At 46.2% G+C, this 14,995-nt stretch overlaps 1 protein-coding gene across 1 annotated transcript; it reads left to right on the top strand.

Annotated features, from left to right (window-relative positions):
- Positions 1 to 1,113: 1,113 nt before the first annotated feature.
- On the top strand, positions 1,114 to 13,717 carry GTF3C6 (general transcription factor IIIC subunit 6). Its single transcript, XM_029047697.2, has 6 exons — positions 1,114 to 1,263; positions 4,736 to 4,816; positions 8,751 to 8,814; positions 8,914 to 8,958; positions 9,370 to 9,483; positions 12,527 to 13,717. Exons 1-6 carry the CDS (start codon positions 1,141 to 1,143, stop codon positions 12,790 to 12,792), a joined length of 693 nt encoding a protein of 230 aa, XP_028903530.1. The 5' UTR covers positions 1,114 to 1,140; the 3' UTR covers positions 12,793 to 13,717.
- Positions 13,718 to 14,995: the final 1,278 nt, after the last annotated feature.

Below are 14,995 nucleotides of genomic sequence, written 5' to 3'. Positions count from 1 at the left end.
AAAACAAAGAGTTGGGTGACACATCCCTGCCCACAAATCAAACAAGCTGTTACAATCTAAATATAATCCTTTTCACTTTCCTACGAATTTCTTGGTAGAGAAGAATTACTTATTTGTTCATAAATTCATAAATTACTTATGCGCTCAAACGAATGTCTGTCTCTCCCTCTAGACTGTAGGCTCCTTATTGGCAGGGAACACGTTCGCTAATTCTGTAGCACCATACTCTCCCGGGCGCTTAGTACAGGGCTCTGCACATAGTAATAGTTCCATAAATACTATAGTGCATGCCTCAGTGGAAAGAGCCCAGGCTTGGGAGTCAGAGGTCATGGGTTCGAATCCCAGCTCCACTGCTTGCCAGCTGTGTGACTTTGGGCAAGTCACTTCACTTCTCTGTGCCTCAGTTACCTCATCTGTAAAATGGGGATTAAAACTGTGAACTCCATGTGGGACAACCTGATCACGGTGCATCCCCCAGCCCTTAGAACAGTGCTTTGCACATAGTAAGTGCTTAACCAATACCACCATTTATTTATTTTATGTGTATAAACTCTCTATATACTATACTCTAAAAGCCAAGAAATAATTGGTTGAGAAGTGTATGTGTCGAATTTCAGGCACGATTTTTGGTGCAGCAGTGAATGAAATATCACCTCTGCCTCGCTGTGACGTTTTTCTCCATTTTTAAAGCCACTGGTTTAGGCCTGGTTCACTCGGGCCTACTAAATCCCCCTCTTTCTAGTCATACCTTATTAAACCCGATTGAGAAAATGACCGTGTGAAGAAATAGGCCTTTCACACCCAAATCAGAGCTTCTTCCCCCCACTTCCTCCTCCCGCCCCACCTGCCCAAGCCCGCCTTGTTTCTGTATTGCAGTCAATGGTAGCTTTGGGGGGGGGGGTTTCCTGTGTGCAAAGCACTGTGCTATGCGTTGGAAGAGAGCAGAGGTGTCCGCGGGCGCCTCGAAGGCCACTGCCGAGGAGAAGGGGGCCCCACAATGGCCGCCGGGGTGGGCTGAAGGAAGGGCCGCACCGGAAGGAGGCGGGGGCTCGCGCGCAGCCCCGCCCCCAAGGGCACGTCGTGACGTCAGACGCTGCGCACGTGAGGCGGGCAGAGGAGGACGAAGGCGGTCGCGGAGCCATGGCGGCTTCGGCGGCTTCGGCGGCAGGACAGGCCGGGCCGGGGCTCGCAACGACGGACCCGGACAACCACCACCACCACCACCACCACGACGACAACGACGACGACGACGAGGAGGAGGAGGTAAGCGGGCGGCGCAGGGGACAGGTGCGGGCGGGGGAGAGGTGGCCACCGTCCCGGGACGAGTTGGTAATAACGATGGTATTTCTGAAGGGCTCACTATGTGCCGAGCACTGCTCTGACCGCTGAGGCCGATTCATCGACCCTGCTGTCGGAAATGATCATCTGAATGATACTGGCATTCCTTCAGCGCTTACTATGTGCCGGGCACAGCTGGGCGGCTTGGGGCAAGTCACTTCTCTGGGCCTCAGGGACCTCATCTGTAAAATGGGGATGAAGGCAGGGGGCCCCACGAGGTTCGACCTGATCACCTTGTATCCGCCCCCAGCGCTTAGAACAGTGCTTTGCACATAGTAAGGGCTTAAATACCAACATCAAGCAGCGTGGCTCAGTGGAAAGAGCACGGGCTTTGGAGTCAGGGGTCATGAGTTCGAATCCCAGCTGTGCCACTTGTCAGCTGTGCGACTGTGGGCAAGTCACTTCACTTCTCTGTGCCTCAGTTACGTCATCTGTAAAATGGGGAATAACTGTGAGCCCCACCTGGGACCACCTGATTACCCTGTGTCTACCCCAGCGCTCAGAACAGTGCTCTGCACATAGTAAGCGCTTAACAAATACCAACATTATTGTTATTATTAAGCACAGGGGTGGATCCAAGCAAATCGGGTTGGACGCAGGCCCCCGTCCCACGTGGGGCTCACAGCCTCAACCCCCGTTTTACAGATGATCGAACTGAGGCATAGAGGTCGTTCATTCAGTCGTATTTATTGGGCGCCTACTGGGTGCTGAGCACTCTGCCGAGCGCTGGGGAAAGAACAATACAACAATAAACAGTGACGAACCCTGCCCATGACGAGCTCACTCTCGGGTGGGAGGGAGAGAGAGACATCAATGCAAAAAACACAATGACAGATATGGACATAAACGCTGGGGGTAGGGGAGAGAAAAGGGAGAGAGTCGGGGCGGCGAAGAAGGGAGTGGGAGATGAGGAAAAGGGGGGCCGAGTCAGGGAAGGCCTCTTGGAGGAGGGGGGCTTTGGGTAAGGCTTTGAAGAGGTGGGAGAGTCATCGTCTGTGGCATTTGAGGAGGGAGGGCAGGACGGGGATCGGCAGGGAGACAGGTGGGATGGAGGCCTGGGGAGAAGGTCAGCAGCACGACAGGGGCAAAGCCAGAGGACTGGGATATGGGAGGAGGGAAGGAAGTTGAGGTAAGAGGGGTTAAAGTGATGGAGAGCTTTGAAGTCAAGGGTGAAAAGTTCTTGTTTGATACAAAGGTGGATAGGCCACCACTGGAGATTTTGGAGGAGGAGGGGATGACGTGCCCGGAACGTTTTTGAAAAGAGATGATCAGGGCCGAGGAGTGAAGTATAGATTGAAGTGGGGAGTGGCAGGAGGCTGGGAGGCCAGCAAGGAGGCTGATGCAGTAGTCAAGGCGGGCTAGGATAAGTAACTGGATTGACACAGCAGCAGAAAGATGACCTGGGCAGAGGCGTGAAGTGGGGAGAGGCTCGTCAGCAAGGAGGCCGATGCAGTAATCTAGGCGGGCTACATGGTATCAATTTGGAAGGGGAGGAAAGGCAGATTTTAGCATTGTTGTGAAGGTGGGACTGACAGGATTTGGTGACAGATTGAATGTGAGGGTTGAATGAGAGAGAAGAGTCATGGATGACGCCAAGGTTATGGGCCTGTGAGATGGGAAGGATGGTGGTGTCGTCTACAGTGATGGGAAAGACCCGGAGAGGATGGGATTTGGATGGGAAGGTAAGGAGCTCAGTCTTGGGCATGTTAAATTTGAGGTGATGGAAGGACATCCAAGTAGAGATGACGTGAAGGCAAGAGGAGATACGGGCCTGGAGAGAGGGAGAGAGATCAGGGGAGGAAATGTAGATTTGGGTATCGTCCGCATAGAGGTGGTAGTTGAAGCGAGGTCACATAGAAGACAAGTGGTGGAGCTGGGATTAGAACCCATGACCTTCTGACTCCCAGGCCCTAGCCCTATCCCACTACACCATGGAAAATGAGGCACCGTGGCCCCTGGTGGCCTCTCTCTCACCTCCGCCCCGGCTCGCGCCGCGCCCCCCCCATTTCTGTTGCCCCCCCCCCCATTTCCACCTCCCGTTATTTGCTCCCTCCAGCGGGTGGGCAGGGCAGAGCTGGGGCAGACCCAGGCGCTGCTCTGCCCCGTGCTATAAACGGTCCTCGATAACTGCTCGAAAATCACAGAAAGACCCTCTTGTTTGGGACAGGATTTGGTTTGACAGTGCGCAGGGAAGGAAACAAGACAAGCAGTACCTGCCCTTCCCCACCTCACCCTAATTTTATGAGGAATACTAGGACCTGGGTTGAGGGTGACCCCACAATGAAGACTGGCCCATATCGAAAACTCGTGGGACTGCTGTTGGGACACCCATCTGCCAAGTTCCTCTCCTTCCAGTGGACCCCTTTATCTTTTATCCAGTTATTAAGGTGCAAGATTAAAAAAAATAAATCGAAGTGCTGTTCAACTTCAGAGTTGCATTATTATTATCATGGTGGTATCCTCCAGACTGTAAACTCATTGTGGGCAGGGAATGTGTTTACCAACTTGGTTGGATTGTGCTCTGTCTAGAGTAAATATCACTGTCCTCACCATTGCACTCTTTTCTCACCATGCCTACATCTGCAGAATTAAGTGGCCGTCACATTAGTTAATGGTAACTCTGTTGTATTGCAGTCGCCGAAGCACTTAGTACAGTGTTCTGCACACAGTAAGGGCCCAATAAATACCACTGATTACTTGGAGTTTGCTTTTCCCTTTATCTGAAGCATCTGCTGTGGTCCTCCTTTTTAAGAAACCAGGGCAGCAGGCAAGAATGACCATGGGGTAGATTTGTTAGGATGTGTGTAATGAGAGTCAACCAGATAAAAACCTAGGTGGTTCACTTAAGAGGTCATAAATTATTACCAAGAGCAATCATTGAATTTTTCGAATTAAGTGATAATTGTCAGTTGAATGAAAATTACTGTAAGATCCCCTTGTTTGAGGTAGGATTTGATTTGTTAAGAATGGGCCTCTTTCTCGCAAGCCATTCACATCCATCAGATCATTGCCCTCCCCATCTTCATAAACCTACTAAAATTACATTTCCATATCTTTCCTGATTAATCTCTCATCTCTTCCCCATTTCCCTCTCTGTTGCAACATCGATATGCTTTGAGTTCTTACCCCCTTAAGCACTTAGTTACTCACCCAATCCCTTCTCTCCACAGTCTTTATGGACATCTCTGCAGTTGGTTGTTTCCCCTACCCGGGATGTATTTTAGCATCGGTCTCCCATGCTATATGGCAGCTCAATGAGGTTAGGGCTCTTGCCTGGTATTCCTACTGAACTCTGCAAGGAGTAAGCACTCAATAAATACTATTGACTGATGGTAAATATCTTTGGCACCAAAGTTGTTTAAAATGATGCTCTATTTTATACTTTTTTGTTGTTCAGGAGCAGTTGGTCATGGTGGAACTGTCGGGAATTATTGATTCAGATTTTCTAACAAAATGTGAAAAAAATTGCAAGATTTTGGTGAGTATCCTGACAAAGTCTTTATGCCATATTCATAGTATGTATCATGCTTGCTAGTCTCCCTTACTGGTTTGTTCAGTTTGTTGGTCCTGTATAATCCATAATGGTTTTTGTTGGCCATTTTTGCCCATAACTAGATATTGTTGAGCTTTTTGGGAAGCTGTACTGCTCTTTTGAATTCTGTAGACTTTTAATTATTCTTCCAGTTTGGCGGATTACTTTAAATTCAGGAGTCACTTGTGAAATTAGATGTGTGTTTAATAAGTATGTAGAACTTATTTGTTCTTTTCATCATCAAAAATATTAAGTACCACATTTCAAATGGAATTTAATAGCACCCAGGTACTAACAAACAAAAATTGTACTTGCTACAAATGCTAAATAGAATGAGAAAGAGAAAGTGGAAAAACTAGGGTAGAGACTTCCAAAGGCTAACTCCTAAGTCCAGTCCTGAGCATCACAATCTTAAGACATCTAATAAAATTAGAGAGAATTCTGTGGAGAACATTGGAAATGAATGAGGGGCTGAAGATGGCTTCTTCCCCTCTGCCTTCAAACATGCCCATGTCTCCCCCATCCTAAAAAAACCCTCTCTCAACCCCACTTCCCCTTCCAGTTATTGCACTATCTCCCTACTACCCGTCCTTTCCAAGATCCTAGAATGAGTCGTCTACACTCGCTGCTTAGAATTAACTCCCATTTTCTCCTAGACCCCCTCCGAATTCTCTCCTAGACCCCCTCCGATCTGGCTTCCATCCCCTCCACTCTACCGAGACTGCTCTCTCTAAGGTCACCCATGACCTCCTTCTTGCCAAATCCAATGGCTCCTACTCCATTCTAATCCTCCTCGACCTCTCCGCTGCCTTTGACACTGTCAACCATCCCCTCCTCCTCCACACCTCATCTCACCTTGGCTTCACGAACTCCGTCCTCTCCCGGTTCTCCTCTCATCTATCTGGCCGATCATTCTCGGTCTCCTTCGCTGGCGCCTCCTCCCCCTCCCATCCTTTAACTGTTGGAGTTCCTCAAGGGTCAGTTCTTGGCCCTCTTCTGTTCTCCATATACACTCACTCCCTCGGTGAACTCATCCGCTCTCACGGCTTCAACTATCATCTCTATGCAGATGACACACAGATCTACCTCTCTGCCCCTGTCCTCTCCCCTTCCCTTCAGGCTCGTATCTCCTCCCGCCTCCAAGACGTCTCTACCTGGATGTCTGCCCGCCACCTAAAACTCAACATGGCCAAAACTGAGCTCCTCAACTTCCCTCCCAAGCCTGGTCCTCTTCCTGACTTCCCTATCACCGTGGATGGTACGACCATCCTTCCCGTCTCTCGGGCCCGCAACCTCAGTGTCATCTTTGTCTTGGCTCTCTCGTTCACCCCACACATCCGATCTGTCACCAAGACCTGCCGGTCTAACCTTTATAATATTGCCAAGATCCGCCCTTTCCTCTCCACCCAAATGGCTATCTTACTTTTACAGGCTCTCGTAATATCCCGGCAAGATTACTCTGTCAGCCTTCTCTCTGATCTCCCTTCCTTCTCTCTCTCCCCGCTCCAGTTTATTCTTCACTCCGCTACCCGGCTCATCTTCCTGCAGAAATGCTCTGGGCATGTCACTCCCCTTCTTAAAAACCACCAGTGGTTGCCTGTCAACCTCCACACAGAACAAAAACTTCTCACTCTAGGCTTCAAGGCTCTCCATCACCTTGCCCCCTCCTATCTCTCCTCTCTTCTCTCTTTCTACTGCCCACCCTGCACGCTCCGCTCCTCTGCTGCCCACCTCCTCACCGTCCCCCGTTCTTGCCTGTCCCGCTGTCGACCCCTGGGCCACGTCCTCCCACGATCCTGGAACGCCCTCCCTCCTCACCTCCGCCAAACTAATTTTCTTCCCCTCTTCAAAACCCTACTTAAAGTTCACCTCCTCCAAGAGGCCTTCCCAGACTGAGCTCCCCTTTTCCCTCTGCTCCCTGTGCTCCCCGTTTACCCCCACCTTCACCTCTCCTCAGCTAAGCCCTCTTTTCCCCTCTTTCCCTTTGCTCCTCCCCCTCTCCCTTCCCATCCCCTCAGCACTGTACTCGTCCACTCAACTGTATATATTTTCTTTACTCTATTTATTTTGTTAATGAGATGTTCATCCCCTTGATTCTATGTATTGCTATTGTTCTTGTGTGTCTGTCTCCCCCGATTAGACTAAGCCCATTAAAGGGCAGGGACTGTCTCTGTCTGTTACCGATTTGTACATTCCAAGCGCTTAGTACAGTGCTCTGCACATAGTAAGTGCTCAATAAATACTATTGAATGAATGAATGAATGATTATCCATCAAAAGAGAAGAGTGAGGGGAAAAATCTTATATATAAAGAGACCAGTTGCTCCCTTGCACATAGTAAGTGCCCAATAAATACTATTGAATGAATGAATGAATGATTATCCATCAAAAGAGAAGAGTGAGGGGAAAAATCTTATATATAAAGAGACCAGTTGCTCCCTTGCCTTCTCATTGGAAGTGGAGAAAAGGAATTAAATTGTACCACAAGAAATTGAAATTAGATATAAGGAGGAACTACCAATAGGAAAAATACTGGAATGAATTAAGTGGAGTTGAAGAATCTTCTAAACTGCAAGTCTTCAAAAAGCAAGGACTTCAGTCTTTTGCGGGCTCCTCCTCTGCCTCCCAACGCCTAACTTTGTGTGTCCCTCAAGGTTCCGTTCTGGGGTCCCCTTCTATTCTCCGTCTACACCCACTCCCTCGGAGAACTCATTCACTCCCATGGCTTCAACTCCCACCTCTAACCAGATGATACCCAAATCTACATCTCCAGCCCTGATCTTCCTCTCTCTCTGCAGTCTCACAATCCTCATACCTTTAAGACATCTCTACCTGGGGATCCTCCCATCACCTCAAACTTAACATGTCTAAAACAAAACTCCCTATCTTCTACTCAAACTCTGTCCACCCCCTCACTTTCCCATCACTGGTGAAGACACCACCATCCTTCCTGTCTCACAAGCCCTTAACCTTGGCATTATCCTTGACTCCTCTCTCTCATTCAACCCACATATTCAGTCCACCACCAAATCCTGTCGGCCCCACCTTCACAACATCACTAAAATCCGCTCTTACCTCTCCATTCAAATTGTTACCATTTATCCAACCATTTATCCTTTTCCGCCTCAAATAGCAGAACTGAAGCTGCAGTGGTTACCCATCCACCTCTGCATCAAACAGAAACTCCTCACCATTGGCTTTAAAGCACTCAGTCACCGTGCCCCCTTTTAACTTACCTCACTACTCTCCTACTACAACCCAGCCTGCCCATTTCACTCCTCTTAATGCTAACCTTCTCACAGTACCTTGATCTCACTGTCAGCCCCTCGCCCATGTCCTGTCTCTGGCTTGGAATGCCCTGTAATTTATTTCTATTAATGTCTGCCTCCCCCTCTAGACTGTAAGCTCATTGTGGGCTGGGAATGTATCTCTTATATTGTACTCTCCCAAGTGCTCACTACCGCCTCTGCACACAGTAAGCACTCAGTAAATATGACTGACTGACAGGGTGGATTCTCAACAATCTAGGGTGATTCAGCCAGCTAGCTGGAGGCAGGAATCCCTCAAGATCCCTGTGATCTTTTGGGTAAATATCTTCTTTCCCTTTTCTTTCCTAATATTAGAGGCAAATTTACTTTGCTATTTACCTCATCTAATAATATTAAGAGCACTACATACTATTGTGAACCTTAAGTGTGGAATGCCCTCTGTATTAAGTAAAAAATCTAAATGTGTATTCACTCTTCTTTGAATAAGTTACGATGCTTATTTTTTTAGCTAAAGTGGAGGAAAATGCTAGTAATTCTGCGGCACTGAAGATGTCCGTTGGTCATGTTTCTTTCTATCCAGATATTGTTCTAACCAGATATGATTCTTTGTAGGGAATAGACACAGAAAGACCTATTTTACAAGTGGACAGATATGTCTTTGCTGGAGAATATGAAGGTAGGAGAGGATCACCAGGATGACACATCTTTGCATTTTTCACCTTCGAAGAAGAGCCTCTCTAATTACTCAACAAGTTGTCCTCAACTCTCTCTGCAGACACTCTTGGTACCTGTGTTATGTTTGAAGAAAATGCAGAACAAGGTAAGTGGTGGAGAAGTCTTGGTCTGAACTCCATTTGATTAAGTGCCTCCATTAGACTGTACTTGTTTTGTTTTGTTGTCTGTCTCCCTCCTTCTAGACTGTGAACCCGTTGTTGGCTAGGGATTGTCTCTCTCTGTTGCCAAATTGTACTTTCCAAGCGCTTAGTACAGTTCTCTGCACACAGTAAGTGCTCATTAAATACGATTGAATGAATGAATGAAATCTCCACCGAGACAGGGACCCTGTCTTCCACTTTTATTGTCCGCTTCCTAGCGGACAGTAGGCTTTCAGGAAATACTAATGATGATGATGATGAACAGGATTTAGAAAGGTTTAGATAAATCTCCCAACCTTCTACCAGGCCATTTGAAAACTATACTAATTATGGGGCTGTTTTTGTGTCGTCTTTAGTTGATTCAGAAGGCAACCGTAAAACGCAGCTGAAGTATAAATGTCATACGATGAAGAAGCTAAGCATGACGAGAACACTTCTGACTGATAAGAAGGAAGGAGAGGAAAGCATAGGTGAGTGTAATTGGTTATCTAAAAATAGGTGTTTTGACAAGGGCTAGATCCAAGTTCAAATATTGAATCCATCAACAACAAAATATTCTTAGATTTTAGCGGAAAAATACAAAGAATTAATTGGGATTTGATCTATGCCTTAAAGGAATTTATCATCTCAGTCAAAACTACCGTATTAATATGTATAATGTGTGTTGAGTTCTTTGATGCAAACTTTTCATTTTGATCATAAAGATGGCAAGGAGGTAGGGATTTGGGGGGGATGGGGACAAACCTCAGAGAGCTAGCAGGCTAGAGAACCACAAATTTGAGCATTTCTAGACCTCCTTGGAAACTCTTATCAGAGATCTGAGGTGAGCAAAACTGAGAGGCCTGCTTGGAAAAATGAAGGGGATGATGATAATAATAATCTTGGTATTTGTTAAGCGCTTACTATGTGCCAAGCACTGTTCTAAGTGCTGGGGTAGATACAAGTTAATCAGGTTGTCCCATGTGGAGCTCACAGTCTTAATCCCCATTTTACAGTTGAGGGAACTGAGGTACAGAGAAGTTAAGTGACTTGCCCAGGAGCTGGGATTAGAACCCATGACCTCTGACTCCCAAGCCCGCATCCTTACCACCAAGTCATGCTGCTTCTCTAATGTCCACCCTGCCCCCCTCCCGCTAGCCCAGGGAGTGGGCATCTATGGCAGTGTACCTTTGTGGGGAGGATCAGACTTGGGGGTTGAAAGTTTTAACAGAAATATAGTAGGTGGGTGCTCCTCTCCTGCTGTGGAGAGAACCTGTGGTCCCCACTAAAGGAACTTTTGAAGAGAGGAAGATAATTCCACAAAACAAATTTCAGCCCTGTTTGTATCTTTGTAGAAGTCTTGCTTTATCTTTACCATGTCTTTCTCTTACCGTAATGCACCCTCTATTTTCCAAACGGCATGTGTGCACATATGCTGTATGAGTCCTGATGCATCATCAAACTGTCACTTTCCCCGCTTCCCGGATCTCCTGGAGAGCCTGTTCGGGCCCCATTTACTTCCTCTATCTGCCTCTGGCTCCCTGCCAGACCATCTGTTCTTCTGCACACTGAAACCTTGCCAGACCATTCACTGTCAACAGCAACAAAAAATCATACCTTGACATGCATTTTGTTGTTGGCTCATGTCTTTTTTTGCCATCCAACTTTTCGCCTCTTTTTTTAATGGGCTAGTACCAGAAGTGTTTTTCTGAGTGTAAAGAGAGTAAGATTGCCTATAAATCTCCGCACGAAACAAAAATTTCTCACTCTAGGCGTCAAGACTCTCCATCACCTTGCCCCCTCCTACCTCTCCTCCCTTATGTCTTTCTAATGCCCACCCCACACACTCCGCTGCCACCCACCTCCTCACCGTCCCGTGTTCTCGCCTATCCTGCCGTCGACCCCTGGGCCACGTCCTCCCGCTGTCCTGGAACGCCCTCCCTCCTCACCTCTGCCAAACTAATTCTCTTCCCCTCTTCAAAACCCTACTTAAAGCTCACCTCCTCCAAGAGGCCTTCCCAGACTGAGCTCCTCTTTTCCCTCTGCCCCTCCCCCTCTCCCTTCCCCTCAGCACTGTGCTCGTCCGCTCAACTGTATATATTTTCATTACCCTATTTATTTTGTTAATGAGATGTACATCACCTTGATTCTATTTATTGCTATTGTTTTAATGAGATGTTCATCCCCTTGATTCTATTTATTGCTATTGTTTTTGTCTGTCTCCCCCGATTAGACTGTAAGCCCGTCAGTGGGCAGGGACTATCTCTATCTGTTGCTGATTTGTACATTCCAAGCGCTTAGTACAGTGCTCTGCACATAGTAAGCGCTCAATAAATACTATTGAATGAATGAATAAGATAGCAACTTAGAAAATCCAAAATGACATTTCATTTGCAGCAGATTCCTCCATTATCTAGTTTTAGCGTGGCCTAGTAGATCATGGTCCTGTAAATCCTGATCATGGTCTGAAAGGCAGAAGGACCCAGTTCTAATCCCAGCCGAGCTCTGCCAGTTGTCTGCTGTGTGACCTTGGGCAAGTCACTTCACTTCTTCTGTGTCTCAATCACCTCATCTGTAAAATGAGAATTAAGATTGTGAGCCTCATGTGGGACAGGAACTGTATCCAACCTGATTATCTTGTATCTACTCTAGTACTTAGAGTAGGGCTTGACATAGCGCTTAACAAATCCCATCATTATTATTATTATAATTAAGTTTTGAAAATATTTAAAAATCATTTGATCTCAGTGCCTAAGCAAAAATGAGTTCAGCTGTGCTCGTTCTATTGCTAATTGATGACCTTTAAAATAAAGGTTATTTGGATTTTTCACCGACCTTTTGAGTTTATCCTAACAATTTGAAAAGAGTAAAAACCAAAAATTACCAGGTTGTCTATCAGATAAGGCTGGAGGTTTATTGGTGATATTTAAGTGCTTACTATGTGTCAGGCACCGTACTACGTGCTGGGATCGACAGAAGCAAATGGGGTTGGACACAGTCGGTGTCCCATGTGGGCCTCAGTCTTACTCCCCATTTTACAGATGAAGTAACTGAGGCACAGAGAAGCAAAGTAACCTGCCCACGGTCATTCAGCAGACGTGACAAAGCTGGGATTAGAACCCAGGTGCTTCTGACTCCCAGGCCCATGCTCCATCTGCTAGGCCCCATATCTCCTGTCCCAGCGACATTCTTACTGAGCAGCCAACCAAGTTAGGGTTGGTTTTGGCTCGTTGAGGTCATGTTGGACCACAATAAGCATTCAGGTGAGGAGAGAGAAGCCCAAAGGCCTGCATGGCAAAATGCAGCGTTGTACACGATCAAAGAGCACCAGACAGCTTTAGATGCGGCTGTAATAATGGTGAAATCTCTGGAGATTTTTAAACCCAGAATAGTCTCATCTCTTTAGGATGGGGTAAATGCTGGAATACCGCAAAACATTTTTATGAATTAGGTGGCTTCTAAGTGCCTTATTCTTAATAACTCATTCCTCTTTTTCCTCACACTTTTGATCTTTTTTTTTTTCTTCTGGAGCAGGAGGTGTGGAATGGTTACGGATCAAGGACAGCGACTTCTCCTATAGACCCAAAATGATCTGTAATTTTGTTCAGCAAAAGGAAGATGATGAAATAGCAGTTCAAGCCCAAGACAAACCACTGGAACTGGGGGAGGAGGAGAATGTCACAAACAAGAACTCGGGCTTGAATTATGAACTGGGGAAACACGATTCTGGCTCTCTGCTTGAGAGTCCTTCCTCTGAGACTTCAGTAGGAACCCAAGATCCTAAAATCATTCCTATGTGACGACCCACCGATGGAATTCAAACGTGATCAGTAATGAACTTTGTGAACGCCCCCCGTAGGATCTGTGTGTGTAGCTTTCAGTTGATCATGTCAAGTGGCTTTGTTAGCTATGTACAGATCTGAGTAGTGGGGAGACACATAGCAAGAGATCCTCGATAGATCAGTCAATGGTATTGAGCATTTACTCGGTGCAGAACATGTATTAAGTATACCTTATGTCTTCAGATGTTATTTGATGTCATAAAATATTGTATCTTGCATTTGTGTATTTATAAGTAAATACAGCCCTATTGTAATCACTTCACACATTGTATTTAACTTGAGAAACTTGAGAAAATGTGTTTGTGACCTCACACAGATAAAAATTGCCTGCTTTCTAGTGGTGGATATTGTACGATATCTGGCCAACTTCTTTTTCTTGTGCCATTTTTTTCCCCAGTAATTACAAAAGAAGATGATGAAAAGCATAGCTTTTTACTACCTCCTTTTGCGTTCCCCTAAGTACCACCTCACATTCTGTGGTCGTAGGTTGATTAATTTTAGAAATCCACTTGCTTGGTTACGTAGTACATATATATAAAAAACCAAAACCCTCAATTATCATTCTTCTTTCCAAAGAGTTTTTAAATGAGCAATAAAAAGGTGTATCACTGGCTAAAAACTTTAAAAACTGAAATAGTTGTTAGGGACTATGCTTTAGGGAAAGGAGGGCTTTATAGAACAGTGATTCTTGACCTTTTTCAGACTTAATATCTTTGGTGACAAGTGATTTTACAGTCCTAGCAATTCATTAAGTGGGAGGGAATTTACGTTCTTTTCTAAAACTCATCTATATTGCTGAAATTGTTTTACTTTAATAGACACCAATAAAAGGTACCAGGTAAGAGTGTAGGTGACTAAGCCTACTAAGCCATCACCACTACAACCAAAGTGACTCGAGTGCATGTCTTGCTAATAATAATATATAACTTGTTCCTCTTCTCCAAACTTCATATGAAAAGCGTATGAAATACAACCATTTGACAGTGTTCTAAAGTAATGTTCCCCTTGCCCTTCTCAGGCTCGGGTTCTGTGGCAGAAGTGAGCTCCGGGTTGCTTCCCCGTTGGAGAAGCAGTGTGGCTTAGGGGCGAGAGCACGGGCTTGGGAGTCAGAGGTCATGGGTTCTAATCCCAGCTCCGCTGTTTGTCAGCTGTGTGACTTTAGGCAAGTCACTTAACTTCTCTGTGCATCAGTTACCTCATTTGTAAAATGGGGAGTAAGACTGTGAGCCCCACGGGACAACCTGAACCTTATATCTACCCCAGTGCTTAGAACAGTGCTTGGCACATAGGAAATACCATCATCATTATTATTATTGTTGCTTCTCCCACAGAGCCCCGAGGTGTCGCGGTCATTCCCCCCTTCCTCTGACCCTTCTGCAGTTGCTCTCCCTTACCCCCTGCAACTCCTTCCCCTCCCCAGCTCCAAACCACAGCCCGAGGTGAGCCTCACAGTGCACAGAGTGATTTCTGTCCTGCAGACCCACCCCCGAATCAGTCTTTCAATCAATGGTATTTAGAATTTATTGAGTGCTTACTATGTGCAGAGCAATGTACACTTGGGAGAGGAAAATACGACGGAATTAGCCACGTTCCCTGTTAATGAGCTTACAGTCTAGAGGGGAAGACAGACATTAATATGAATAAATAATTTATATGTAGCAAGATATGTACCTAGTGCCATGGGGTTGCGGGTGGAGCGAATATAAAATGTCCAAAGGTCACAGATCCAAGTGCAAAGACGACACGGAAGAGAGTGAGCCAGGGAAAAGAGGGCTTAATTGGGAAAGGCCTCTTGGAGAAGATGTGACCTTAAAAAAGCTTTAAAGGTGAAGTGAATGATGGTCTGGTGTATATGGAGGGGGAGGGAGTTCCAGACCATGGGGAGGATGTGGGAAATGAGTTGGTGGTAAAATAGACGAGTGTGGGGTACAGTGAGTAAACTGGTGCTAGAGGAGCAGAGTGTGTGGGCTGGGCTGTACTAGGAGATTAGATTAATGAGTTTGAGGCGGAGGTAACTGGGTAGCAATTGGAGGTTCTTAAGGAGTGGGGAGACATGGACTGAACGTTTTTATTGATAAATGATCTGTGCAGCAGAGTGAAGAATGGATTGGAGTGGGGAGCGACAGGAAACTAGGAGGTCAGTGACGAGGCAGGTAGTCAA

This window comes from Ornithorhynchus anatinus, chromosome 19 (assembly GCF_004115215.2).
Source record: "Ornithorhynchus anatinus isolate Pmale09 chromosome 19, mOrnAna1.pri.v4, whole genome shotgun sequence".
In the NCBI taxonomy this organism is placed as follows: Eukaryota; Metazoa; Chordata; class Mammalia; order Monotremata; family Ornithorhynchidae; genus Ornithorhynchus; species Ornithorhynchus anatinus.
The sequence above is the reverse complement of the archived record's forward strand: the minus strand, read 5'-3'. Positions and strand labels throughout refer to the sequence as shown.

What these genes read in the sequence shown, in the direction of transcription:
- GTF3C6 (XM_029047697.2), top strand. Translation starts at nt 1,141, where the DNA reads ATGGCGGCTTCGGCGGCTTCGGCGGCAGGACAGGCCGGGCCGGGGCTC. An exon ending in TGAAGAAAATGCAGAACAAG is followed by an intron (nt 8,959 to 9,369) that starts GTAAGTGGTGGA and finishes TGTCGTCTTTAG; the next exon opens with TTGATTCAGAAGGCAACCGT. An exon ending in GGAAGGAGAGGAAAGCATAG is followed by an intron (nt 9,484 to 12,526) that starts GTGAGTGTAATT and finishes CTTCTGGAGCAG; the next exon opens with GAGGTGTGGAATGGTTACGG.